The sequence below is a fragment of the Paroedura picta genome, chromosome 16 (genome assembly GCF_049243985.1).
Source record: "Paroedura picta isolate Pp20150507F chromosome 16, Ppicta_v3.0, whole genome shotgun sequence".
In the NCBI taxonomy this organism is placed as follows: domain Eukaryota; kingdom Metazoa; phylum Chordata; class Lepidosauria; order Squamata; family Gekkonidae; genus Paroedura; species Paroedura picta.
The window spans coordinates 5,552,935-5,580,889 of NC_135384.1; the positions used below are offsets into that span (position 1 = coordinate 5,552,935).

The 27,955-nt window shown below is 47.9% G+C and overlaps 2 protein-coding genes across 3 annotated transcripts; one reads left to right on the top strand and one right to left on the bottom strand.

Moving 5' to 3' along the window:
- The first annotated feature begins 30 nt into the window (after positions 1–30).
- LOC143826086 (carbonic anhydrase 4-like) lies at positions 31–15,084 on the top strand. Its single transcript, XM_077314680.1, has 9 exons — positions 31–79; positions 5,607–5,693; positions 6,512–6,541; positions 6,968–7,132; positions 8,778–8,926; positions 9,802–9,891; positions 11,731–11,809; positions 12,233–12,396; positions 13,004–15,084. Exons 2-9 carry the CDS (start codon positions 5,618–5,620, stop codon positions 13,214–13,216), a joined length of 966 nt encoding a protein of 321 aa, XP_077170795.1. The 5' UTR covers positions 31–79; positions 5,607–5,617; the 3' UTR covers positions 13,217–15,084.
- On the bottom strand, positions 14,888–27,341 carry LOC143826094 (carbonic anhydrase 7-like). 2 transcript variants are annotated; one of them, XM_077314695.1, is made up of 9 exons: positions 27,117–27,341; positions 23,829–23,919; positions 23,038–23,064; positions 21,485–21,649; positions 18,857–19,002; positions 17,754–17,843; positions 17,497–17,569; positions 17,245–17,408; positions 14,888–15,864 (listed from the first exon to the last, which is right to left on the bottom strand). In XM_077314695.1, exons 2-9 carry the CDS (start codon positions 23,911–23,913, stop codon positions 15,745–15,747), a joined length of 870 nt encoding a protein of 289 aa, XP_077170810.1. In that variant the 5' UTR covers positions 23,914–23,919; positions 27,117–27,341; the 3' UTR covers positions 14,888–15,744. The 2 variants fall into 2 exon arrangements, with proteins under 2 accessions (XP_077170810.1, XP_077170809.1); XM_077314694.1 differs by lacking the exon at positions 27,117–27,341 and having other exon boundaries at positions 23,829–23,925.
- Positions 27,342–27,955: the final 614 nt, after the last annotated feature.

Here is a 27,955-nt window from a genome sequence, read left to right on the forward strand (position 1 = left end):
AAAAAGAAAAAAAAAACACAACAATTTGCAGTGCAACATTCTTGCAGATCTTCTGACGCTTGTGGAAAAGAGGAAAAAGGTAATCCAGACTTTGCCAACTGAAGTTTGTTTGTCGGGTTTAATTGTTTTACCGCCTTCAGCTCCTGTGCAGAGAACACCTTCCTTGCGGACGGCTGACCTCACTGGCGGTTGTAACGGGATCTCCATGTTCTCAAAGTTCTTCAGAGCTGGGAGGACTGTGGCATAACAGGTCACAGCGGATGGAATTACTGGATGGAATCCAACTCTTTTTGCTTGAACTGATTTTGGGGGAAACTACAGCGCAGAAGTACTCATCCATCTTCCGCTTTCTGTCTCGTTTGCTGTCCATGTTTAAAACCATCCCTGCAGATTTCTCACACACACCCCAAAAATATTACATTATTATAAAGAAGTCATGCCTTGTTTAGATTTCGTTTTTAAAGGAATCGTCTGTTTGGTTTTGACACCAAATACAAACATCCTGCCAAAATGTTCGGCCGTCTTGCAAAATGGGCAGGGAAAAATGGCCGTCTCTGCTACAAATGTAACAGTGAATTTGGCTTTTCTGACCTCAATATTTTGACACCCGGATGAGCACCCTATGTGAGTTTTAAATATTGACACAACCCAATCCGCCATAGCAGCTACAGGAAGAACAAAATTGGCATGTTTACCAATAGTACCCTGAAACACACACAAATAATAAAATCTCGTAGACATAAACATTTTTTGCAGGAATCTGTCATGAATCCCAGAACTACAGTAATTATGTTTTCTTATACTGTTTTATTTATGAGCTGCCTCAAGCAGGGCTGCTTTGGTTTGTTTATTTATTTATTTGGATTTTTATACCGCCCTTCTCTATGGCTCTGGGCGGTTTACATAGAACGTTGTACGGAATGACATAGAACATTATAACAATCTGTCAGGTAACAATCCTAACATAACATGAACAACAACACTGACATCTCCCTGGGGAGATCAAATTGTTCAGTCTTGGGGGGGGGGACGAGCAGATGTTTTGAGTCGGTCAGCCTCAAGCAAATACCTGGTGGAGGAGCTCCCTTTTGCAGGCCCTGTGGAATTGTGGAAGTTCGGGCAGGGCTCTGATCTCTTCAGGGAGCTCGTTCCACCAGGTGGGGGCCAGGACTGAGAAGGCCCTGGCCCTCGGTGAAGTCCGACGTGCTTCTCTGGGGCAGAGGTGTTTGCAGAGGGATACCTGCACAAAGGTTCCCCTCACTCTTTCCCTGCCTCGGTCCCTTGCTGCTGCCATTCCCCCCTCACTACCACCTGAGGGCTTTTTTTCAAGCTCTTTAAAAAGAATAGTGGACAGGTTGCTATATCATTGCAGCCAAAATCTCCAGGGATTTCCCAGCCTGGAGCTGGCAACTCTAAGAGGGAGGATGGGACAGAAGCCTAAGAATTGGCATGAGAAAAGCCTACCAGTCCCCAACTTCATGTCTCTCCAGCTGGGTGCCACTGAGGGCCAAGAACAGCAGTGCTCTGTTGTGGGCGTCCTCAAATGCCACCCCACCTGAGCCGGGGGAGGGCAGCGTTTGGATGACAGGTTGCCAACATTTTACGGCTCCTCCCACCTCAACGCCAGCCGGCACTTTGTTCTGTAGATCTGAGGTGATATTTCAGCAAAAAATGCCACCCGCTGATCTCTGTAGATCAAAGCCACTGTTCAAAGACGTAGAACAGAGGCTTGGTTTTTCATCTTTTTTTTGGGGGGGGGAGCAGTTGGCAACAGCTTCCCCTCCAGTTCTTTTCAGGTTCCTTTTTTTTTTGCACAGGGGATGAAGTTTTCGGATTTGCCCCATGAGACATAAGAAGCTGGACTCTTTAGATTTGATTCCAGATTTCAGATTTGAAACAGTGGCCAACTCACAAAACTTCACATTACTCCTATGCTTTTAACAGCTGTATTGCAAGCAGAAATTTAGCAGGCAGTTCGGCAGCGCAGGAGAGAGGTGAAGGAGCTTGGGTCCTAGAGGAAAGGGCTGGGTTCCGATTCAGACCCAAAAGGGCGGCCAACGGAAAGCCCAGAAACTCTTGCATGCTCGGACAGAGAAGCTGTCATGGGTTAGATCGAGATCACTTAAGACAGGACCTCTCTGAAGCCAGGGCATCTAACGGTAGCAGGTCCTAACAGCAGCCGAAAAACGTCCGGCAGCTGGGGGGGTGTTTGAGAAACTTGAACGTGATCTTTCTCATGTTCAGAGGCTGAGAGTCATTGCCTAATTGTGAAACCGCTTGCTCACATCTCTCATTCAACGACTCCCTGCAGGGACGGGCCCAGAGGCACAACCCCTGTGGATTTTTCAGAGAGCTGTCCCTTTCTGAGCTCACTTTCCTCCTCCTTTTCCTTGCCTGCCCGTGTCTTCTTCTCCCTTTCCCCTCCTCCTGTGTAATCTACCCTTCCTTTCTTGGTAATTCCACCCGCCCCGGCAGCCAGACTGGGCGGTGACCTTGGTGCCTATATATATGTATAAGACGCCAGGATGCTCCAGAGTCCTCCTCCTGTGTCACCTTGGCCAGCAGGACAGAGAGAGAGAGAGAGAGAGAGAGAGAGAGACACGCGCACCTGACAGGTGAGCTGTCTTGGGGCCTGGAGAGGAGGAATCTGAGGGGCTGTCTATCTGGCAGGATTGGAGGTGGCCCATTTTACTCCTGGGGGGCACCCAGACCTGGGGTGGAAAGAAGGTGGGGAGCAATGGGGTTGCCCAGGAACATTAGTTAGTTAGCTTTTCTCCAACTGATGTGAAAAGCCCTGCATCCTAGCCTCGGGGTGGGGTGTATTGTGGCTGCTTTCACAAAATGCATCTTGCACGTGCCCAGAGGCATGCTGCTCTTCACTAAGAACACAGCTGGTTTAGTTCTCGGCTCGCTAGTCCAATGGCCAGCCAGCGGCTTCGGGGCAAGACACCGCGGAATGTCTCCTGTTACCTGCTTCTTTCTCAGCGATGAGCTGCCCCTGATAATGGAGGTTCCACAGTGCTAGCGAAAGCGAACGTCCACTGACAGATCTAATCGATTTTGAAAGCCGTCAAAACCGCTGACAATTGTTCTATCTAGTGCCATTGAGTTCCAGAAGTTAATTATGCATTGTTGCCGCTTCACGTGTTCTAGGACTTGTAGCCAGGCCATTGTCTTTCCTAAGCACGGAGATCCTAGAGCTGCATTCTGCCGGATTCTGTTCAGGTCACTTGGGAAGATTTGTCTTTTCTATACTAAAATACTCTGGGGCGGGACTGGGGTGATAGCCGGCCTGTAGATCATTGCTGCTTGGGGTGCTTTTTTCACTTCCGTGGGCACCCTGAACCCTGCAGTGGGAGCAAAAGAATCAGAAGAGCTCGGTTTGAGCCCAGTGGCACTTTAAAGACTGACACGATTTTGGGAATATTACCTTTCGAGCATCAACGCTGCCTTTGTCAGAGAAACTGGAACACTTTGAACAGGCTTAAACTTTCTTGGCACAAAGTTAACACTCTCTGCTGTCGTCCCACCTCCCTCCCCCTGCACACACAACCGTTATTAGAGCCAAATTAATTCCATTAATGGGTTTGCTGCATTTATTCATGTAGTTTTAATTTTGCTTCTCTGCCCAAAATTGGCCGCAGAAGCAGCTCACGGAAGTCGAAGCACCACACGAAGGACAGCTCAGGGTCTATGATGGCTGCTCCCCCCCCTCCCCGGCCGCATGGAAGGAGGGAAATCTCATCTGCCATGCTAGCTAGCTCCAAGCGGGATGGAAGGGATCCAGATGAAATTGCCTTCCACTGAGTCAGAACACCAGCCTGCTTGGTCCTGCTCTACTGAGTGTCAGTGACTCTCTGGGACTAGAGTTGCCAATCTCCAGGTCGTGGCTGGAGACCTCCAGCAGAGATTAGTTCAGCTGGAGAAAATGGCTGCTTTGGAATATTTGCCATTGAAGCCTTCTGCCTCCTCAAACCCTGCTATCTTCATGCTCCACCCCAGAAATTTCCAGTGTTTCCCAACTCGGAGCTGGCAAGCTGAGCAGGGGCCTTCCCGGCCACCTCTGGCTTTTAGCAGGAAATGGCCTGAATCAAACTAGGGACCTCCGATATTAAAAGCCTGCACTGGTCTGTTAAGCTGTAGCCTTTTCCAAAAGGTACGGCCTCTCTTCCTCCAGACTCTCGTTTCAGGCAGGAAGAACAGGGTTCGTGGCTGCTGCCCCACAGGTGTAGCGCACTCTCCTCTGACACTCCTCAGACTTGCTAAGGCCTGAGCCACTTACAAGACCTGTCAGGCCAGGGCGGCTTTTGGCAAGGAGGCTGAAACTCTTAATTATCTGTGAGGGTTCAGTGTTACGTTTTATTTCTTTTTTGCATTTTTTGGGGGTGGGGGGAGTGGAGGCCGCGTTTAATTTTGCACATATGACACCTCTGTGGATTATAACTCACTGCGATCTAACTCCGCCCATCTTGGTTCAGTACAGTTTTATTGGACTAGTTGTATTGTTCTAACTATGCCAGTAAAGGTACTGAGTTTGAATTTGAGAAGCTTTATAAACATTAGCATGCTTTATCCTCCCCCACCCCCCATATCAGAAAAGTTCCCAGACCTTATCATCACTGGAGAAGTGGGGGAAAATATATTTTTATGTACATATAACAAGAGTGATTACTTTTACAGGAGACCTTAGATGTGGTAGTTCCTCAATGTTTGTACTTACTGAACTAATGAACTAATTCAGTTCAAAAAGGGCTTGGACAAAATTGCGAGGGTTCAGAGGATGATCAGGGACCTGACGACCAAGCCCTGTAAGGAAAGGCTGAGGGACTTGGGAATGTCCAGCCTGGAGAAGAGGAGGTTGAGAGTGTACAGGATGGCTCTGTTGAAGTATCTGAGACGTTGTCACTTGGAGGAGGGCAGGGAACAGCAGAGGAGAGGACCTGCAGTAATGGGTTTATACTATGCATAAAATGGTACTGGCTCGATATCAGGAGGGAAATTTCCACAGTCAAAGTAGTTCAGCAATGGAATGAGGTGGTGAGCTCCCCCTTGCTGACCATCTTCAAGCAACTTACCATGGATGCTTTAGGTTGATCCTGCATTGGGCACGGGGTTGGACTAGACAGCCTGCATGGCCCCTTCCGACTCTGGGCTTCTGGGATTCTCTGATCATCTGTGTCATCTCCTCCCCATTGAAGGTCACGGTTTCCCAACCTTTCTGACTCCGTGGGAGCCTCTGGAATCCTGATACAGGGCAGTGGACATAACCACAAAATGGCCACCACAGGGGGAGGAGCCATACACACGGAGACAAGACCCAAGTGCAGGGAGCAAGAACAGAGATTCTCTATTGTGCTCCTGTGAAAGAGGATTGAGACAGAGAACAAGACCAAGGGATGGCAGCCAATCAAATCTCCAGTGCTCAATCAGAAGCCCTACTGGAGAACCACCTGGCGCTGCCCACTTTCTAAAAACTCGGTGGTTGACAGGAAAGGTGTTCATGGCAGCACCTTGAGGACCCCTGACATATAGGCAATGGTGAAGATTAGTTATGGTTCAAGGTGTGTGTCTTTTAACACATTTTCCTGTTTCTTTCTCCCTAGCAGGAGTGCATACCATGGCTTTGGCAAGGGTACAAGGGATCTTCGCCACAGTTCTTCTCCTTTCAGGGGCGTGTTATGCAGCTGTGGAAGGTAATGCTCTCGAGCGCATGCGTTCCCTAGCTGCCAGGGTTTTGTTTTGCTAGAGAACATGTTGGTGGTCTATTCCATACAGGAGTCAGGAACCTTTTATAATTAACAAGCAAGTCTATAGATTCAGAGCAAGAGAGCCACAAAGAGCCAGTACGAAAAAAATTGTATTTCCATAATGGAAAATCGACTTCTTAACGTTATTGGTAGTTTACGTGTTGGTCAATAACCGGAAAGTTTCTCTGGCCCCACCTGACTTTGTCATGAGTTCCTTGTCAGGAAGATGGCGCACACATAATAAATATAAACCAGAGCATGCCCTAGAGCCGTTTTAGTAAACTGGCATAAGTCTGTGTGTTATTGGCTGCTGTTCACTTTTATAGTTCTCCTTTCCAAAAGCCTTTTTGTAGTTCTCCTTTCCAAAAGCTGGGGGGGGGGGATTTTAAGCTAGGTATCCTAGTTCCTGCTTTGACCCTCTAACTCAGTGGTAGTCAAACTACAGCCCTCCAGATGTCCATGGACTACAAATCCCATGAGCCCCTGCCAGCAAACGCTGGCAGGGGCTCATGGGAATTGCAATCCATGGACACCTGGAGGGCCGCAGTTTGACTACCGGTTGAGGAAATTCCTGGAGATTTTGGGTGGAGTGCAGGATTTAGGGAGGAGAGAGACCTCAGTGGGGTGTAACGTCATAGAGTCCGCCTGACAAAGCAGAGACAACCTGGGATGCCGGGTGATATCCAGGCCCCACTTGGATGGAAACACTAAACAAGTTTTTTTTTCCTTCCACTCACTCCCATCTCTGCTTCTTTCCTCCGTAGGCTCTTGGTGCTATGACGACCAGGTTTGTGGTAAGGAACTGCCCTTCTTCTCTTTAACCCCCGATTCTAAGCAAGCTCCATTTTGAGGTTCTCTGATCAGAATTTATTTCCACACTGGGAGGAGTTCACCTGCCTCTGAACATATGCAGACAGCATGTCCTTCTCCACTTAGTAACTGCACAGACCTACACAGATCTGGGATCTAGCTGGGAGGGCTACACACCAGCAGTGTGTGCCATTTGGAAATATTTGTATATGCCCACCCTCCAATGTGGCAAACAGCATGTGCTGGCTAGGGCTCATGGGAATTGTAGTCCATGAGCATCTGGAGAGCTACAGCTTGGCCACCCCTGCTTTAGGCTGACCCTGCACTGAGCAACGGGTTGGACTAGGTGGCCTGTATGAGTCTATGAATGCCCATGCTGACTTGTCGTTTTTTAAATCTTTTCCCGCCAGGACCGACAACGTGGGACTCCCTCGGTCACTGTGGCGATGGCAGACAGTCTCCCATCAATATCATCTCTGTCAAAGCCGTGTTCAACTCCACTTTGGGCCCTGTCCACCTGTCCGGCTATGACAACTACAAAAAGCTGATAGAGATGAAGAACACGGGGAAAACAGGTGCCAGTTCTTATTGCTTTCTTACCAACCATATTGGCTCTAGCCTGTAACTTACCAGAAAAAGTTGGAATACAGGAATTACCTGGGAGGAGTTGATGCTCGAGGCCTTCTGTACTCCCCTCCCTTGCCCACGTAGTTTGTGTTCCTCTGTCTTCTGAGACTGGAGTCCCCATGGTGCCTTGCCCTCTGGCCACGCCTGTTGTGGTCATGCTGTTTGAGATGCACCTTCTGGTTATGAGCAAATCCTGAGCAGCAACTCGTGCAGAGACGCAACAGGCAGTTGTCTCTAAGAGCAGTTTGGGTGCATCCCTCTCATGGATGGTTCAGTTACAGCCGATGCAGAGAGGGGGCAGCATTCAGTTAACTTCGTCCCAACATAGCCTGACTGGAAGAAAGGAAAGCCAGAACAGGAAATCACGCAGACCTGCAACAAGCATCCTCCTCTGTGGAATTGGTCATTTGGGTTCCCTTTTCTGATTTAATTGACGTAGCTCTTGCAGCAGTCAAGCGATCTCCTTTGCGGTCACTATTTGGGAATCACTCATACTAGTTACTCATTCGTGGCATCAATTTTACTATGATTGTGTCCCCTTAAACTCCTGGAATGGGGGCCAAACCAGCCCTGGTGCAACACCAGCCATGATCAGGAATGCTTGTGGGTTTTTATAAGGCTAATGAGCTGGCCCACAGGATTACTTTGAAGTTTGGGGAAAGGTTGCTGGGGACATGGATGGTGTCCCTATTACGTTTGCCAGTCTCCGTAATAGTACAACTGATTTCCTGGCGACAGATCAGTTCCCCCAGAGAAAATGGCAGCTTTAGAAGGTGGACTCCTCAGGATTATCTATAATTGAAGCCCCTCCCCTCGCCAAATCCCATCTTCTTTAGGCTCCACCTCCAAAATCTCCAGGTAGTTGCTTCCCCAAGAGCTGGCAACCCTATCCTTCAGTAACAACTAGGGATGGGCACAAACTGAGGCACGAATCAGATTTTCCAACAAAAATACCCTCATTCGTACCCTCCCAAACAAAGTTTCAAGGGACGCGCCTGGTCATAATATTTCCTGGATCTGTGTCTGGTTCGGTTCAGTGGTTCAGCTGGCAGCCATTTCAGTCTGACAGCAAACGGGTGTGCCTACCCTGCTGTCAGGCAAAAATGGCTGCCAGCCATTTCAGCCTGAGAGGAGATGGGACCGCCTGTCAGCTGTTAGCTTTAAGTGACTGTCAGCACTTTAAACTCTCTGTTTCGCATCTCCTTTTCCAAGTGGGGGTGGGGTCCCTTGAAAGAGGGGGGGAGTGAAATGGACCGACCCGAACCAAAACAGTTCATTTCATGACTTTGGGCCAGTTTCAGTTTGGGTGTTCGGTTCATGAAAACTCCAAACTGGAATGTTCCCAGACTGTGCCCCTCCCTAGTTACAACTCCAGGACGGAAGAATTCAAAAGCTACCCAATCGGCGTAGATCTTAAGACCTTCGAAATCAGCAATGCAAGAGAGGCAGATGGCCAGATGTGCCAGCTATTTGCTTTATGGATGACAAACGCAAAGCCTGGGGACTGTGAAAGCTGGATGTTACCTTGGGGAGGAAATTCTAGACCGTTCCTTGTGTGTAGACAGGTGTTCACTTCTTGCTTTCTGTCCACAGTTTATGTCAAACTGAAAGACGGTCTCTTCCTCAGTGGGAACGGCCTGCCAGATGTATACACAGCCAAAGGCATTCACTTCCATTGGGGAAACGGTGCAGCCCATCCAGGATCTGAACACTGTATTGATGGCAAGCAATACTCCATGGAGGTGAGGCTATACCACCCGCCCAGGCCAAGTACTGAGGACAGACCCAGAGTCCTAGGAGGCTGCTGCACCTCTTAAGAGTTGCACAGAAGGGACAATTCCATGTCCTCCTTCTTCAAGGTGCTTCAAGGACAGGACAAGCCATATATCATGATCCAGCACAGGGATTTCCAACCAGGTGTCCGTGGACTCCTGGAGGTCCACAGGAGCTCTGGAGGGGGTCTGTAAACTTTCCCCTCAGCCACAAGTTAGGGAACTACCCACTTTCGTTGCTCCCTCCCACATGAATTCTCTTGTGTTTCTGTGTCTAGAATAAGTTGACCAGATTGTAACATTGGTAAAGCGGGACACCATTGACCGGGGGGAGGGGGGTTCTTGATTAAAAAGTTGGTCTATATGGAGCAACAATTTTTTTCATAGAACGCATAGAATGCAAAAATAGTACTGTAATACATATTTTTTAAATTTCAAAATAAGTACAATTTGCCAGGTACCCCCAGATGTCCCCCGAAAAGTGAGACAATCTGGTCACCTTAGCCTAGGAGGGAGGTCAGAGCCTGCATGCTTACTCCCAGGTTAAACCATCTCCTGTTTCTCCCCCCCCCCTTCCAACCTGCCTGTTAACACGGGTGGTGATGTCACTTCCAGTGACACAGCACTTCCAGGGGCGTGGCAGGAAGGCGTGGCCAGATGACATCACTTCCAGGGCTCCTTGAAGTCCTTCCATGGGCAAAAGATTGACAAAGGCTGGTTGGACTAGATGTTTTTCTAACCACTGGACAACCATAATGTAACCAATTTAGAACACAACAATGTACATTTGTCCGCTAAGACGTTTGCAGAGGGATCCCAAATGCATCCTGTTTTCCTCCCTTCAGTGGCACATTGTACATACCAGAAACAACTTGAGCATCGCGGAAGCAATGGATGACCCACAAGGAATTGCTGTGCTGGCGTTTTTTGTCCAGGTGAGGATGCAAGGTTCCCGAAACCCTGGTTGTGAAAGCCTGCTGGGGAGTTTTGCTGTTGCCTCCCCTCTTGAGAAATCTTGGCATTCTTCTGTGGTCTCCCATCCAGATATTAACCTGGGATGACTCTGTTTAACTTCCAGGGCGGGCCATGATCCGTCCTGTGTGGAGCAGAGTCACAGAAATCAAACCCCCAGAATGCCCTGGGAAAAGAAAATGGCTTTTTTTTTAAATCAGATTTTAAAATACGAATTTTCTTTTTTCCTTATTTGCCATTGTGTTGAGGGGATAACGTGTTTCTTCCTGCATTCCAAAATGGGGAAAGCGTTCATTTCAGGTGCTTCCTTTATTTATTGCTTTTCTGTGCTGCCCTCCCTTGCGGCTCAGGGTGATTCACCGAAAGCATGAATCCAATATACCAGATGCAACACAAATTCGGTAACTACATTGACATCAGTAACTCTGGAACATACTGGACAGGGCCAGAGGGCAGGGTAGCACAACTCCTGTCGTTTGGATTTTTAGCCTAGTTTTGGAGGAGAAAATATATATTTAATTTAAGCACAAAATGTTTGGGTGCTTGGACGCCTAGGTTCTTTGCCACTAAGGCTGCCAATCTCCAGAAGGGAGAAAAAACATCCAAGGCAAAATAAATCTCCTAAGATTAAAACGTCTCTCTCTTCATCCTTTAACTTTTTCACGAGAGAGCTGAGCAGGGAAATCAGTTAACCGCTGTCAGTTACAATCAAGCTGGCTTCCGGTAACAGCCGTTTTTTAACACGTCATCTAAAAACCCTGACTCGGTTGAGTTGAAATGATGAATATGATTTATTTGTAACTCTTTGTAACTGTTTCCTCGGCACTGGAATTTATAGCCTTTCTGTACTTGACAGAGAGTTATTTCTTTCCAATGAGTGCCAGTCCTTTAATTAATTTCATCTGCCCCGGGCAATAAAGTACAGCCGGTCTATAACTTCTGATAACATCTCCAGCTTTCTAGACGCTGGTAAGTTTATCCATGTATTTAATTTATACGTGTTGTACTTAGGTTCGTATGGTGTTTTACCAATGACCTGATTTTCTTTTCTTTTTCTTTTGTTTTCCATTACCTTAAATATTAAGAGCCTCTTGTGGCGCAGAGTGGTAAGGCAGCAGAGATGCAGTCTGAAAGCTCTGCCCATGAGGCTGGGAGTTCGATCCCAGCAGCCGGCTCAAGGTTGACTCAGCCTTCCATCCTTCCGAGGTCGGTAAAATGAGCTTGCTGGGGGGTAAAACGGTAATGACTGGGGAAGGGAATGGCAAACCACCCCAAGGGCCAGACATGACTCGGTGCCTGCACAGGGGATACCTTTACCTTAAATATTAATTTTGGACTTCTGTCCTGACAAAGATGTTTTGGAAACGGCTATTAGCAAAAGTGGGTTTGACTGTAACTGAGAAGGGTTAATCGCTTTCCCTACGCAACGCTCTCTTGAGATAATTAAAAGAAGCCGAAAGAGACGCTTTAGTATTAGATTTATTTTGCCTCCGACAATTTTTTTCCTCTCACTACTAACCTCACTGTTTGGCCTCTCCTTTCTTGAACCTTCAGGTGGGGCCTTGTCAATTGATCAATTCCTCGGGAGTAAATGACTGCTTTGGAGTTTGGACGTGAAGGCACTGTGCTAAAGTCCCTCCCCTTCCAAGACCCCACCCCCAGATTTCCAGATATTTCCTAACTGAGAGCCAGCGACCCTATTATTATTATTATTAATTATTATTATTATTTCTTCTTCGTCTTCGCTACACATTCCTCCCACACCTCAATTGACCTTTCCTCATGTTTTCATTCCACCTCAGGCTTCTGACACCGCCAAGGGAAAGACCGCTAAAGCGTGGGACTCCTTTTCTAAGAACCTCCCCAAAATCGCGAAGAAGGGTGAGTAGGTGACAGGGGAAGTCCAGGAAGGAGGGAGAATGGCGCTTTCCTACAGTTGCCAACCTCCAGGCCTTAGAGCTCTCTCGCCTGGAGAAAATGGCCGCTTTGGAGGACGGAGCCTATGGCGTTATATCGGAGTCCCTCATCTCCCCAGCAACCCCAGGCTTCGCCCCCCCAAATCTCCAGATATTTCCCAATGCAGAGGTGCCAACCCTATTCTTTCTTCAGTCGGAGCTCAATACTTCAAACACATTGAAAGAAACATTAAAGTCTTTAAGATGCCCCCGGATCTTTTTTCTGCGCAGTGGCCAGAAACCCTGGGGGACCCTTGGTTGATGAGCTGACCTTGTTCAAGCCTGTTTGCAATGAGTTCGAATCTGAAGCAGAGCGGTCCTGTGTTTTCCACCTCCTTCTCTCACACAGGTTCGGATACAGACCTGAAAAGCACCGTCTCCCTCCTCGACTTAATTGGCCCCACGAATCTCGCCCGCTATTACCGCTATGGCGGGTCCCTTACCACTCCCAACTGCAACGAGGTCGTGATCTGGACAGTCTTCACTGATCCTATTCTGGTGCCCTCCAAAGTGGTGAGTGTGACCACCTGGGTGGGCGATGGGAAGGGCGGGGGGTGCCAGAATATCGAGGGGAAGGCCTAGCTGGGCTAAAGGACCAGCTCCTCTCCCCTTAACAGAGGAGCTTCGCTCATACCAATTAGCATCCTAAATAATATTTCATTTATCTACCTTCTCATCCCTGTGGATTTGGGGCAGTTAACGTTTTAAAAACAACACAAAACCAATGATAAAAACCATACAGCAATAAATGGAGCCAGTGTGGTACAGTGGTTAAGAGCGGTTGCTTCTAATCTGGCGATCTGGGTTCGATTCCCCGCTGCTCCACATGCAGCCAGCTGGATAAGTCACAGCCCTGATAGTGCTGTTCTCACACAGCAGACCTGTCAGAGCTCTCTCAGCCCCACCTACCTCACAGGGAGCTATTAGAATGGGAGAGGCTTCCTTAAAGGCAGAGGTTGGGAAGAGCGGAAGGGACCCTTTCCATTGAAGGGCTTCTGTTTTGCATTTTGTCCCACCGACCTGTCTGAAGGGCTGCTTTCGCACGTCCTCTCCTGCCACAGTGGGCCCTGGGCGTTGCCTCCCACTTAAAACCTCCCCTCTTCCTTCTTCCCCCCAACAGGTGGCATTTTTCCCATTCAATATCCGTTCTACAGATTCTTCCGTGGGACCTCACCTGTACAACAATTTCCGACCCCCGCAGGGACTCAACAACAGAACGGTAGAAGCATCCTCTTTTTTGAAGCTTCGCTCGGCTGCTTCCCGGAACTCCCAGCTGGTAGCATTCGTCCTGCTCATCTCTGGCGTCAGCGCCCTTGGGGTCTTACCCATATAACGGTTGTGAGTGGTTCTGACCACCCGGAGGAGGAGAGGGCATGATCTCAGCAGAGAACAAACCTTAAACACAGCTCTTCCCGTCCCCATCCCTGAAACGCCAACCTTTCATCTACCTCTCAGCCAGCTCCCCAGTACCTAAAATCACTGGCAAATGACACTAAAAGGGTGGGAGGTGTATGTTTCAGAGAGGAGTAAGGAGAAGACAGTAATAGGAGACTGTAAGTCTCGGTGGGAGAGTAGCACGTTTTGGTCTACTATAGCTAGAGCCGAGCCCTTTCATTACCTTCCACAAAGAACTAATTTTTAAACATTCTGAAATTTAAGTACACTCAAAATGTCAATCCTTGAGTTCCCAAATTCGTTTTCAGGATGAGGCGCAAAAGACCCGTCACCAGATGGTGACCTTGACACATTTTGGTTCTCTCACCAAAGCCTAAAACCCACACAAAAATGAGAGCAGTGATTTCAAATAGAGATTTGATTTGGCTTTTGAGGTTTACAGTGCAGTGATTCCCCAACCCCTTTTGACTCTAGTTGTAGCAGGAAGAGACAAAAACTGTATCTCAGAGCCCATTCACACATCTACGGACATCAGGTTACAGTGACCCAGACTGCTAATTCGAACATGCATTTACACCACCTCAAACTTTTCTAGCTCCCCAAAGTTATTCCGCAGCAGAGCCTATCCATACTTAATGATGCCGTCTCCGCATCAAACATTGCACGGTGTGTTTGCTTGTGTGAAACACTCCCTGATGCTTTTTCCATCGTGCCACCGGAAAACAGTGACACGCTCTGAGATATCGTCCCGGCCCCCGGGTTTGTGTTTCGAAATTTCCCCTCAAATGAAAAACTGGGGCACCCTTTTAACTACCTCATCTGGCCTCTTTTTTGTATTCTCTTTACTAGAGGACATTCTTTAATAGCGGGAAGGATTTCTGTAATTCTCGATCACAGACTAATGTAATTTCTTGAACTGACTGTAAATTATTAAAGATGGGAGGGGGGGATCTTTAAAATGTTGTGAAATGTTAAAGGATTGGAAGGTGTGTTAATATAACTTCCCTCATCATACTTGGGGGGGAGGGAAATCCTTAATGTGAAAACTGTCTTTGAAAAATGACTGACATTAATGAATAAGCTGTGATGTACAGGACAAAATGTGTGTGCAACTAATGTTATTTAGTGGCTGTGTGGGTCGCTACGTTTGTATGAACAGAGGGGCAAATAGTGACAAGTAGTATTTCTTGTAGAAGTTGTGGGATGATGCATTTTGTTCTTTGTGCAGTTCAAACACTCTTAACATAAGACTACGTGGTTCTATTTTGTTCCTTCCAAGGTGGATCATATCCCAGGAGAGCCATGTAAGTGTAACACTGAATGAACCTCTGTTTTGCTTACCTGGGCAGGAAATAATTCTCCTCTCTGGGGTAAAGAGAGGTAACCTGGGAAGGAAAGAAGATAACCTTTCCTTAAGGTGGCCAGCCACCCGTTAGGACCTGGAGATCTCCCAGAATTACTACTGAGATCAGTTCCCTTGGAGAAAATGGCTGCTTTGAAGGGCGGAGTCTATGGTATCCTACCCCACAGAGGTCTCCCCTCCCCCAAACCTCCCCCCCCCCCAAATCTCCAGGAATCTGCCAACCTGGAACTGGCAGCCTTACCCATCAGGCAAAGAGAACCGAAATTTATTTCCGTTGTTGAACTCCAGCGGCTTTTTGCATGTTTGTAGTTTCACCCTATGTACTGCTCAAATAAGGAGCCGTCTTCTTCTCCTAGTAGTAGGACTCTCCACAGAATTTCTCCACAGAATGACAAGCATGCCACTTCCCCCAATGCCTCTCTGTTCTGGGTTCGAATCCTGAAAAGCACCGGCTCTTGGACTGAAAAACCATGCGCTTTGTTACCTAATGAATGTGGTTATCAACTGAATAAATATAAGTCTTCGGAAAGGTAATAGTGGGCCTTTAATGGTTAAATCCTGGAACATAGCAGTTATTTCACGGTGTAGCCGTGCTGGTCTGCAGTAGAACGGTTAGATTCAAGTCCAATAGTAGAGGCTGACAAGATTTTCAGGGTACGGATTTTTGAAAGTCCAAGTTCACTTCGTCAGATGTGAATAGGAATGGAGATCTGAGTCTTTATATCCCAGTCGGAAGGCTGGAGGGGTGTTTTAAGCTATGCTTTGTAAAGGAGGCAAATATACAATGCTTGGCAGTGAAAAATAAGAATCTTATGTCCCTGCTCAGCCCTGTGTATGTGTGTAGTTCAGAACTTGTGAATGAATTCAAGTTCAGCCGTCTCACATTAACAGCACCCAAAAAGAGGAAAAGACTCTTTGCTGGCCGGAGTAATCTAGTGTGCTGAAATTACTGATGTTGGAACGGACAGGCAGAGGGAATTTAGGATACAGATCTGGTCATCCTGACAGAGGGAACCTGTTAATGTCGACTGCTCACAATGCACTCGGCAGGCTCAAATGCCCAGTCGGCAGTGTTCAGAAGGTGGCTGGAACATGACGGGATTTTATTCCTGGAACCAATAGACCTTTCTGTTTCTGGACTCCTGCAGTGGACGGTAATTGTTCTGCATCCTCCTGCCTTCCCTTTTGGTGGTGAAACAAAGCGACTTGGAAAACTTCTTCACCTGGAAAGCAAGAAGGAGCAAGGCAAGGGGGCAGACCATTAGGAGAGGAAAAGAAGCAGGGGGCTGGATCCCAGAGAACCTGCGTAAACCAGTGGGCCATTTCCTAATTTCCACTAATAACCAAAACTCCAGAATTACTCAGGGGTGTAGCCATGTTGATATGAAGCAGCAGAACAAAATTTGAGCCCAATGGTACCTAAAACTCTGTTAATCTTCAAGGTGCCATTGGACTCAAATTGTGTTCCAGAATTACCGTCGACCTTCTCAACTGGTAAAACCAAGTGGGAAGGTTCTCCTGATCACTCATAGGACTGGCTCTTGCTTTAAGGGGGCAGATTACGATACCTCTTCTGTGCTTTGGTTTCCCCTAGGCATCTAGCTGCACTTCCTGCAGTGACAATTTTGTGGTGGCACCCACCACCCTGTGTTGGAACTCAAAAGGTGCCTTCAGGTTCAGAAAGGCTGGGGACCCATGGCTGAACTACCTAGGACACAACAAGACAGAGGTTGTGCGCTCTAACTCCCTGTGCAATTGCAAGAAACTATGGAGCATGACATAGCGCCAGAAGGAACAGAACTGAGATATGGCTGAAGCATTGTAGTTTTCAGTAGTTTCAGAAGGTAGCCATGTTCGGCTGAAGGAGAACAGATAGATTCAAGTCTTTGAGGGTCACTGCTTCCTTCATCGAATACCTGATGAAGGGCGCACTGAAAGATTATATTCTGCTGCTACTGGATTCGAATCCAGCTGTTTTTCAGTAGCAACTCTGTGATCCATGTCTTTGCAACCCACCCTTTGCGTCCTTTACTCTTACCCTGTTTCCTACATCTGTTAAACATTACAGTTATGCCGTATGCTTGCTGCTTACCCTTTGCATATAAGTACGGAGTGATCACTTCTATTCCACAACATTGTATTAGAGGAAGTGTGCCTGCACACAAAAGCTCATTCCTTGAATCAAACTTGGTTGGTCGTAAAGGAGCCCCTGGACACCAGATCTGTTCTGCTGCTTCAGACCAACACAGTGATGCACAAGAAAAGATCCCACACTGTTTACCAGCACAATGAGAGCCAGCGTGGTGTGGTGGTTAAGAGCGGCAGCTTCTAATCTAGCGAGCCGGGGTTGATTCCCCGCTCCTCCACATGCAGCCAGCTGGGTGACCTTGGGCTGGCCACAGCCCTCATAGTACCGTTCTGACCGAGCAGCCTCACCCACCTAATAGGGAGAGGAAGGGAAAGCGATTGGTTGACAGCCGCTTTGAGACTCCTTCGGGCAGTGAAAAGTGGTCTATAAAAACTCTTCTTCCACTACTTTTGACACCCAGGGCCCCATGTAACCTTTACCCCCCGGCAGCTGCCTCCTCTATTGGGTCACTCACCACTTTGGGAGACACCTCAATGAGGTCAGGGAAGATGGTCCAGATCACTGACTCGGAGCAGGGGGGAGTGGTGAGGGAGCCGTGGTAGCGGTAATAGCGGTTGACATCCACTGTTTTCAGCAACCCTCCCAATGCGAATTCTCCATTCAGACGTACAGAATCCCCTGGAGAAAGAGAAAGGAGGTGAGGAAGCAGCCCAGATGACTTTGGTGGGGATCTGCCTCCCTTTCCAGAAGGGGCTGGGGAGCTCACCCTTCTCTGGGATCAATTCCAGGAGGTCAGACAGAGTCTTCCAGGAGTTCATTACGGGGGCGTTGCTGTTTTTCTGCGGGGAAGCAAAGGGAGAGGGTGTTAACCATGTCCTAGGATGATCTCTCTAGACGTCTGACTCCACCCCCTTTTAAAATAAAAAGCCCACCCGCCCACCATGGCATGGCTCCTGCGACAGAGGCCCCTGACGACCCCCCAGTGTTGCTCCTCTTGGCTTGGCGGACGACTCAGCTCCCCACCTTTAAGAAGAACGCCACGACAGCAATTCCGTCTGGGTCTTTGCTCGCTTCTTCAGTGCTCATGTTGTTCTTGGTGTGAACGATGTGGAGCTGGTGGAAGAAGGAGAGACAGAAAGAACCCAGATGGCTAAATTATGACGGTGTCAGACAATGTGCGTGTTCTTGAGTTCTTTACGGGAGATCTAAGATTTGCTCTTCTGTAGAGCCACAAAACTCACCCGTTGGCCAGTCTCGGTTTGGAAGGCCAAAGAATAATCAGAATCACGGCACTGCTATGCTCACTAAAGTAAGCATTCTTCTTTCAGCAGTGTCCCGGCTCCCAGGCTATGACCAGCTGATATTTACTTCAGGTAACAGTGTAAAATTGTCAGCCCTGGGTTGGGAAGCACCTGGAGGTTTTGGGGATGGAGCCTGAGGAGAGTGGGATTTGGGGGAGGGGGGGGGGCCTCAGCGCAACATAACGCCACTGTTTCTTAATCCCGTCTTAGACCGGCAAAATTAAGATGCACAAAACAAGCGTGTATGTGGGCAATAAGCAGTTAAATCCATGGAAGATACACATGTATATATCTAACATCTGGATCTTGTATTTTGCCTTTGTTCCCTGTTGACTGGGCTGCTGTTAGGGAAGCCAGCCGCCACGTGGGACCTGGAGATCCCCCGGAAGGACAGCTCGCCCTCACACTACAGAGATGAGTTCCCCTAGAGAGAATGGATGCTTTGAGGATAGACCCCATAGCATTCTACTCCAATGGCTCTGTCATCCACTGTCATCCACTGGCTCCATCCGCAAATCTCCCAGGGATTTCCCACAGTAATTAAAAACTTTGCAGTAGCACCCATAAAGCTCCGCGGGATTTCATTACGTTCACACTGAAATCTCCTGGTTCCCTCCAAAGTAGCCGTTTCATCCCAGGGATCGCTCGCTGTTGCAATCCCAGATGGGGTTAGCAATCCAGGCCCAGGGCAAGAGGGCAGATTGTGGGCCTGGCTCACTAGTGATTGAATGCTTCTGTACTGACATACCCCGAACCCCACTCCCAAACCCTCACATTCCCCTCTCCCTCCCTTGTTTGCCTCCACCTACTGTTTACACAACTTACCTCTAGGTCGTAGCGCTTGCCGTTGATGGTGTGCTCTGATCCTGGAGCATTGCTTTGGCCCCAGTGGAAGTGGAACGACTGCAGGTAGAATATTCCTGGAAGCCCCTGCCCGAAGATGGCGGCTCCGCCCTTCATTTTGACTTCAGCTGCGACGAGACCAGACAGGAAATGAGGAGAGGAAATGTTTTGGTAAAGCTCTGATGAAAAGGGAGGGGGGATTCCAGTTCATTTATCATGTGTAGTGCTAGATAGGACCACCAGCTCCAGGTAGGGAAATTCCTCGATGTTTTGTGATGAAATAATTTTTTGAACTTCGAGGAGCCCTGGAAATGATATCAGCTGGACACGCCCCCTGCCACACCCCCAGAAGTGACATCACCACCCACACCTTTAGCCCTGCTTTTGCTCCCTTCCCCCCTGCCTTTACTACTACGATGGCTGCTCTGCCTCGTGTAGGCAGGAAAGAAGAGTAGGAGCTAAGACAGCCCAATACCACGTCCCTTCAGAGCCCCTACAGATCCCCACGGGACCCCCTGTTTGGGAATCCCTGCCTTAGAGTCTACCCTCCAAAGCAGCCATTTTGTCAATGGGAAGAAATCTCTCTTGGTTGGAGAACAACTGTATTGCTGGGAGAGGTTGGTAAAGCCCACCTTTATCTCTAAAACTGAGGCAGGAGTAAGTGCAGGCCAGGGACCCTTGAGAACGGTCTGGTCTTTATAAGGCAAGATGCCAAACCAAAATGGCACAATAAGGGACCCACCCAGTGTTTTAAGCAAGGCTTCTAATCGGCCACTGGAAATTTGATCGGCCACGCAGTTTTTTAAAAACGTTGTTTTGGAAGCCGCTTCCACAGCAGCACAAGGATCTTTCCTGTGTGACCAAAGGTGAGCTGCGGTGGTCATTTTTCGCAACTGGCTCCACCTCCTTTGGCAGCCATTTTGTGGCTGTGCCGACCATGAAGTGTAACGACTCCAAAGGCTCAGGCAGATGAGATGGGAAGGGGGGAAACGAGAAACCGGGGAAGATTGCTTAACCCTCCGTCTCCCTTTGTCTCCTCATCTCCTCTTTTTCCTCGGCCCGATTCTGCTGGACAGAATTCTCTGGTGTAGGTTTGCTTTGAGACAGGACATGTCCTGGGGAAGGCCTACCCACGCCTGCAGGTGTTTGGGGAAGAGGTGTAATTTAAAGCACTTATGTTCACGAAGCCGCACAGAGGCCTTTCTTAATCCCAGGGTTTGTTTTTTAAGCCTCTCGAATTTGTGACAGTGAAACTGCGGCAGGTTTATTACCCGTAGCAGCGAGGTTTTATTGGCGTATGGCATTATCTGCATTGCAGATTATACATGTGCCACTGTAGATCATACACGGCCCAGACTGTTTGCTAGGCGGTGGGCAGGAGACAAAAGGAGAGGAACGCAGATCACATATGAAGTTGCCTCATACCGAATCCACTAAAGTCAGTCTACTTAGATTGCCAGTAGATTATGCAGTACCTGGATAAAAAGGGGGGGGGGTTAAAATCACATTCTGCTCTACCTGTACCAAACATAAGATGAGAATGACTCAAAGTAAAGAAAAATCACAAGTATACCCTGTCAAGGGAAAGGCTGTTCATATTAGGATGCTTTAGGATGCTTAGGGCTGATCCTGCGTTGAGCAGGGGGTTGGACTAGATGGCCTGTATGGCCCCTTCCAACTCTATGATTCTATGATTCTATGATTCTATGATTCTATGATTCTATGATTCTATGATTCTATGATTACCGGTGTTCTGACTCACTGGCACAGGGAGGGAGGGCACCTCTGGGTATTCTCAGAGTCATCTGCCCAGTATGGACACACTGAGGAAATTCCTGCACAACATTCCCTCCCTTTGATCAGCGGTGTTTCAAAAAGACGTGCTGCCGATCGCAAAGAGAGGTGTGGTGCTTCTGTATCAGAGTTACAAATATGCTGCTAATACTTAACTGAGCATCTCAGGACTGCAGCTGTAATTCCTCTGCTCCCAACATGACTTGTGTCTCACTCCACCACAGAACAGTCATCTAACTGTGGTGAGCTGGCCTAGCATGCTGTGTGCCATCCTAGGACGCTACATTACATGTCTTCTAGGAAAACAGGTACCAGCCAAGGAATGCAGATGAGATAGCAAACAAGAGGGCCATCAACCTAACTGGGCCATTCAGCTGTCAGGTAGGTAGACAGGCAGTCCAAATCTAGCAGCCAGGTAGGTAGACCGGCAGCCCAAGCTAGCCACCAGGTAGGTAGATTGGCAGTCCAAATCTAGAAGCCAGGTAGATCGACTGGCAGTCCAAGTTAACTGTCAGGTAGGTAGACTGGCAGTCTAACAGGAAACCCATCTGAACTCTAGCTATGACTAAGAAACTAGACTAAACTCAGAAGCTTGATAAGATGAGAAGATAGTCAGTGGGCCCCTCGTGCCACACAACCCTTGCTGAGTTGGCAGTTGCAATGTCACCTTCTCCCCATCTCAGCGATGGTGCTTCAATGCTCCTCCCATGCAGTGACCACAGTGGTGCGGTCATTAAGGCACCTTGAGTCACTGCCGAAACCCTAACTCTAAGCCCACCATGGTCCTATACTGTGTTGCTCGTAACTCTTTCTTACCAGAGTGTCCGTTATTGACCAGGGAATATGGACGCATACGGTCCTCGTATCCAATAAAATCAATGGGGCCCAGATGGTTACCAGGCAAGGCCTTCCGGGTTTCAATGTTGATTGGCGACTGGTTGGCACCGTTGCACTGACCAAGGGAATACCACGTTTGGGGCCCTAGGAAAGCAGAGACAAAGAAGGTTAAAAAGCTAATGACGGAGGCAAGCACAGGTTAGATGGAGGGTCCAAATGCAATATGGAAAGCCATCCTCAATTGATCTTGGTTTGGGAGGCAAGCAAAAATGGCAGCTATTTATCTCCTGAGTCACGTGGTGCCATGCACACAAAAGAATGCGCGAAAAACCCTCCAAAATAAGTCATTGTAGGTAATTACCATCCCAGTGAGTGCACACATCCCATCACCATAAGCCAGGGGTGGCCAAACTATGGCTCACCAGATGTTCATGAACTACAATTCCCATGAGCCCCTGCCAGCAGCATGGAATTATAGCTCATCTCCAGACTAAATCGATCAGTTACCCTGGAGAAAATGGCAGCTTTGGGGGGGGGGGGGTGGACTGCATAGTATCATACTCCACTGAGGTTCCTCCCTGCCCCAGATCCTGTCCATTCCCAGCTCTGCCCCAGATGTTTTCCAACCCAGAGCGGGCAACCCTAGTTCTAACATGTCATTGCTCCGTGGTTTGGGATCAATTATTGGCCATGCCAAGAGGCTGATTTACAACCGGATTTTGGCCTTCGGGCACTTGATGGCTGACGTGTGCCCTGGGCCTCTGGTAAACCACATGAGTGTGAAAAGTCCAGGCAAACAGGTTGGCCCAGCATCTTAAGGACCATAATGACATCGGGTGATAGGAAAATGAGGGCACTTCACTGGGGGAGGAATTCCACTGTGAGAATCAGAAACCTGGAGCAGGAAATCAAAGATTAGTGCCCCGCATCAGCTTGGTACATATATTTGGGTTGGTAGGCCAGCTAGGTTGAAAGGGAAGAGGCCATGGCTCAGGGGTAGAGAGCACTGGGCATACAGTAAGTCACAGGTTCAATCCCTGGCATCTCCAGGAAAAGGGACCAGGCAGCAGGTGGTATGAAAGAGAACCTGGAGAGCATCTGCCATTCTGAGTAGACCAGGAGTGGTCAAACTGTGGCTCTCCAGATGTCCATGGACTACAGTTCCTAGGTTGGCAGGGGATAATGGAAACAATAGTCCATGGACATCTGGAGAGCCACAATTTGACCAACCGTGGAGTAGACAATACTGGCCCTCTTTTGATTCAGTGTAAGAAAGAGGGTTGACGTGATATCAATATAAAGCATCTCTGGGCCACTAGATCCTGTCCAACCACCCTCTTTCGAAGGGTCAGGGATGCTCAGGGACCGAGTCATCCATGTTCTCCCTAGGTGGCCACCTAGAGGAATTGGCTGCCCTTTTGGTGCCCCAATGACTTAATCAGCCCAATAGAGATAACAGCCCACGCTTCCTGCATTGGGGAGGTTCCCTTTAGGTTGTATGTGAAACTGTGGCAATGAAGTTCTTTGCTTACCACAGCTGGGCTTGTCATAGCACCATTCTGGAAAGGAAGAAAGAGAGATGGTTATATAAAGAGGCCTTAAGTCAGTTTGCTCGGGGGAAATGGCTGCTTTGGAAATCAGAATCTATGGCATTATAACTCTGCTGGGATTCCGGCATATCACATTGAACATCCTCACCTCCCCAAACCCCACCCTCTGGAACCTCTACCTATAACATTTCCATGTATTTCCCTACCCGGAGGTGGCTAATCCTGTCCTGTTGCTAGTCCCAGGAACCCTGCTTAACCCACAGTTCTGACATCTGTTGCAACCATCTCAGCCCCCTTCCTTTGCTCTCTCCTGAATCAGACAAATTTCACGTCACTCAAAACTCATGTTCTTGGAGAAGGAGGTGGATATTTAGTTTATTCTTGTATTTTGGCTTTAAAAAAAAAATTCAGGCCACCTTTCTACCAAGCTGAGTCCCCGAGGCAGTGAACATGAAAACACGTCAATCTGAAAATATCTCTAGATCTCCATCGCAAGAGCTTTGTGAAAAACACACACACACACACGTGGAGACGACAGCTCATTCAATTATCACACAGTTTTTGGAGTTTGCTTTGGGCTGCCATAGCTACCGGCAACCTCCGCTGAAGAAACCTCTAAGAAACCAGCTCAAACTTTCTCCCACTAAGAGATCTAAGGAATTTCGGCCCCGGAGCACCAAGCAACCAGCTTACAGTACCAAGCCCTCCGGCTGTAAGCAGAACCAGCTAACCGCCAACTTCCCTGTACCTTGGGAGATGGTTTCAATTCTTACCTTCGCACCTAATGTAGGAGCATCCCAAGAGAAGGAGCAGTAGTACTTGCATTCCCAGTTTCCAGGGGGGATTTATGCTCTCCATTGCCACCTGCATAGAAGGGACTGATTATTGGATGGATGGATATCTTTTCATGTTCAGCTTTATCACTCCACCAACCCCAAACGTCTATGGGTCCAACTCTATTCCTGTTCATGGTTCTTCCTCTGTCCTTGGCTATCTGACCACGGTATAAAATTAATGCCCCTTTGAGAACAGCTATAGACTACAAATGTCTGAATGCTGATTCATTTCAGCAAAAGCCACCTAAAGGTCATAATGCCATAGTGATAAGATTGCCGGTGAAGGACTTTGACCCGCTGGCCATTCCCGCATGCCACAATGTAAAAGAGAGTGCTTTGGATGGGCATTCTGAGTAACCTTGGACAAGGACTTCCTTGGCCCATCTCATACAATATGCCCCAGCTGAAATCTGTGGAGACCACAAGCTGTGGAGATCACAAGCTGTGGACATCTCCAGCCAAGAACATCCCCCAAAGCAACTTAGAATCATAGAATCATAAAACTGGAAGGGACCTCCAGGGTCATCTAGTCCAGTCCCCTGCGGGACTTGGAGCAAAGCATCTCCGCAGTCTAAGACATTAACAATAGGAAGACTATAAATAAAAAATGGCTTGACCACCCGGCTCCAGTTCTAGGCTCTTCCTTCTCAAGGGAGGTGGCAGGCAGATTTGCATGTGAATTCTGTGGCTGCCTAGTGCCGATCCACAGAAGCAGCCCGTCCTCCAATCTAATAATCAGATAGCGGTTTCAACTCCAAAACTCCCCGAGGGTGGAATCGTTAATGCCAAAATTTAAATAACGCGTGCAGATCTGGCTATAATTCATTCCAGAAACTCATCCTGCCACAAAGGAAGAGAAGAGACACTCCAGGCAGGTAAATGCACGACAAAGAAACGGAGATTCCTTGTCATTAAGGCTGAGAAGATCGAAAACACATCTAGACTCTCCGTGCTCCTGGGCGAATGTTCCTCACTTCTTACCTGCCAAGGAGAGTCGCCCCAGATTGTTGCCTTTGCTTCTTCAAATGACCTCCTTCCAAGAGCTTATTATATTTACCACGGGCCACCTCCCCAAGGAGGAGGAGGGCAGCTCAAGGTGAGAAAGGCAAACCACCCAGAGGTGACAATTGGACACACCTCACAGCGCAAGACCTGGACCTGACTAACAGGCACTGGCTAAGAATTGCACAAGCTTGGTGACAAAGATGTTCACAATGTCTTTCTTGCGTTGATTTTGCATATGAGGAGGAAATAGTTTGGCCTGCCAAGCGATTAAACCAGATGGCTATATCTATTTTATAGGCTTCACATCAACAGTGGCGCTCTCGCTCTCTCACTGCTACAAAGATGTTGAGACTTCAGATGGTTTTTTCCATCAATTTGGGAATCTGGGATAATTGGAATAGTAGTAGTAGTAGTAGTAGTAGTAAGTTTATTACAGAATTACAACAGAGCACTAAAAATAAAATACAAAATATACCTGTTTCCACCAATTGGCATTATATTTATTAGTTAGTTTGTTTATTATTTATGTATGTATTTATTTAATTTAGATTTATATACTGCCCTTCCCTACGGAATAGCCCATTTAAGTCCCTCCCAAGCCCCAACCTCTGTAGCCTCCACCACCAAAGGCCCAAAGGCTCCAGTTATTCCTTGTGAACTGCCCAGAGCCACATGGGTAAATGAATGAACGAAGGAATGAAACATACATACATACATACATACATAAGAAGTGGGACACAGTGAATACTGCATAACACAAAAGGAAACTAAATTGTATAAAAATCGATTAATGGTTTAGCAATAGAAATGTAAGAAAGTGAATTGAAACTGAAATCTAAATTAATCTGTAAGATACCTAAAAATAGATCTTGCCCAACTTAATAGGCATTAAGATAGATAAAAATAGATTTCTAGTTCACAAGGCACACCTAAGCTAGTTCCACGAACTCTAAGAACTATAAAACAGAAACTGGCTCCTGATTTAGTAATTTCAGGTGATTCACCTGACAATAGTTTGTTAATTATGGTTGTGTTGTTTGCAGCGATTGGCCCTGGTACTGGTATCCCCAAAGGAAGGATAAATTTGGCACGGGCCTTAACAAGGAAGGGGCACCTCAAAAGGATGTGCTCTAGATTTTATCCTTATCCTGAGTTACAAGGACATGAAAGGGCAGCTGCTTATACTTCCCGGTCCTGGGATATAGAGCATTCCATGCTAACATGCCATGACTATCTGTTTGGCGCCCCTAATGCTAGAACACGGGGTCGTCCACTGAAGAGGAAGGGTGGGAGATTCAGGACTACTTCACACTGTGGTGATGGACGGCTGTCAGCTTGGAAGGCTTCGAAGGAACATGGACCAATTCAAAGGCTGCTAGTCATGAGGCAGCAGGCCTCTTGGTATCACTTCCTGGCCCTACCCTGGAGGACCGAGGCTAGCCTGATCACGGAAGCTGGTTAGGATTCGGATGGGAGACAATCCAGGGAAGTCCGAGATTGCAACACAGAGGCAGGCAATGATAAGCCGCCTCTGAATCTCTCTTGTCTCAAAAACCCAATAGGGGTGGCCAAACGGTGGCTCTCCAGATGTCCATGGACTACAATTCCCATGAGCCCCTGCCACCTGGAGGCTGGCATCTCCGGCTTCCAACTGGTCAGCCACCGTGTGAACTGAAGGCTGGACTGATCCAGCATGGCTCTATTTGTGTTCTTTGGTGCTGGCAGGGTGTTCTGTTGTAAAGAGCAATTTGGGGCTGGGTTTGTGATTTAAGCCAGTATACTTTTTGAATACCAGGACAAAATCTGTGATAGCTTTTAAGTTTAACAGAATTCCAGGCGGGAGTTGCTGCATAGGCTAGAATCATAGATTTGGAAGGGCCTTCTAGTCCAATCCCTTCCAATGCAGAATCAGCCTAAAGCATCTAAGGTTAGTAGCTGTCCAGCTGCTGCTTGAAGATTGCCAGTGAGGGGGAGCTCACCACCTTCTTAGGCAGCCCATTCCACTGCTGAACTACTCTGTTTCCCTGATACCCAGCCTAACCCCATCTGAAAATCCAATCTGCACTCCTCCAGTTTACTCATCAGGACATCAAAAGTCTTACTGAAATCCAGATAACCTCAACTGGGTGGGTTAAAATCAGCTGTTTTTAAATTCAGGCAGTCTTTCCTTGAAATAATCATTCTGCTTTTTTCGAACACCTGTTAAACCATTTTACTTACTTAGATTCATAGCAACAAATACAAGAACAATTCTTGTAGCGCTGGCAGGTTCCTTTCTTTTTTCGGTTTCGAGTGGCGAAGTGGTAAGAACAAAACAAAGGTGGTATCAATCCCACGCATATTGACCGAAATAAATTTTGATGAGAACACACTTCCTTTGTTGCCCTGACTCCCTGAGATGCTCACTCCAACTCAGGCAAACACACACAGAGAAGGAGAGATGCTCACGGACTGGCAGAGATCCAGTGAACTGTCAAAACTGACAGAAACAGAATCATCACAGTTAGAGATTCTCCCATCATGCACTGCTCCTCCCTCCACTGTATAGAATGCTGGTATAGAAGGATGTCAAAGCCAACATATCCCTCTGTTGCCGGCCAAGAGGAAGAACTGCATGAAGGGAGGTCCACCGCTCCATGCAGCATTGTGAAGCTATGGCTTCAGGCCACGGGTTCCCAAGAAGGTTGCTTCTTCCTGTCTTCAAACTCAACTTCCTGGTGTGGGACCACAGAAGATAGACTTAGTAGAACCTTTGCAATAAAGCATTAATAGCAGTCAACTTGACCAAAGTTTCAGAGAGACCCCAGAAGATGTCACAGTCTTTTACCGTTGAGAAACCCTTTCAAGAAACCCCTGACATGGTGGCAATATGGTTGGGAAGCATAGCTGTGTACACATCGACCTGGGGCCCTTCCTTCTCCCCCCCCCCTCCAGGCCCATCATTGGCCATTTTGGGAGTGGAGGGGGGGGGCAAGTCGACATGACCCTATATGGTCATATCACTTGATCAATTCTTAACCAATTTAAAATATATACAATCTGGGAAACCCTTCCCAGGC

What these genes read in the sequence shown, in the direction of transcription:
- LOC143826094 (XM_077314694.1), bottom strand. Translation starts at nt 23,925, where the DNA reads ATGCAGGTGGCAATGGAGAGCATAAATCCCCCCTGGAAACTGGGAATG. An exon ending in TCGTGGCGTTCTTCTTAAAG is followed by an intron (nt 17,570 to 17,753) that starts GTGGGGAGCTGA and finishes GCTTCCCCGCAG; the next exon opens with AAAAACAGCAACGCCCCCGT. An exon ending in TTGAGGTGTCTCCCAAAGTG is followed by an intron (nt 15,865 to 17,244) that starts GTGAGTGACCCA and finishes CTTGCTTTCCAG; the next exon opens with GTGAAGAAGTTTTCCAAGTC.
- LOC143826086 (XM_077314680.1), top strand. Translation starts at nt 5,618, where the DNA reads ATGGCTTTGGCAAGGGTACAAGGGATCTTCGCCACAGTTCTTCTCCTT. An exon ending in GTGTTATGCAGCTGTGGAAG is followed by an intron (nt 5,694 to 6,511) that starts GTAATGCTCTCG and finishes TTTCCTCCGTAG; the next exon opens with GCTCTTGGTGCTATGACGAC. An exon ending in GAAGAACACGGGGAAAACAG is followed by an intron (nt 7,133 to 8,777) that starts GTGCCAGTTCTT and finishes TTCTGTCCACAG; the next exon opens with TTTATGTCAAACTGAAAGAC.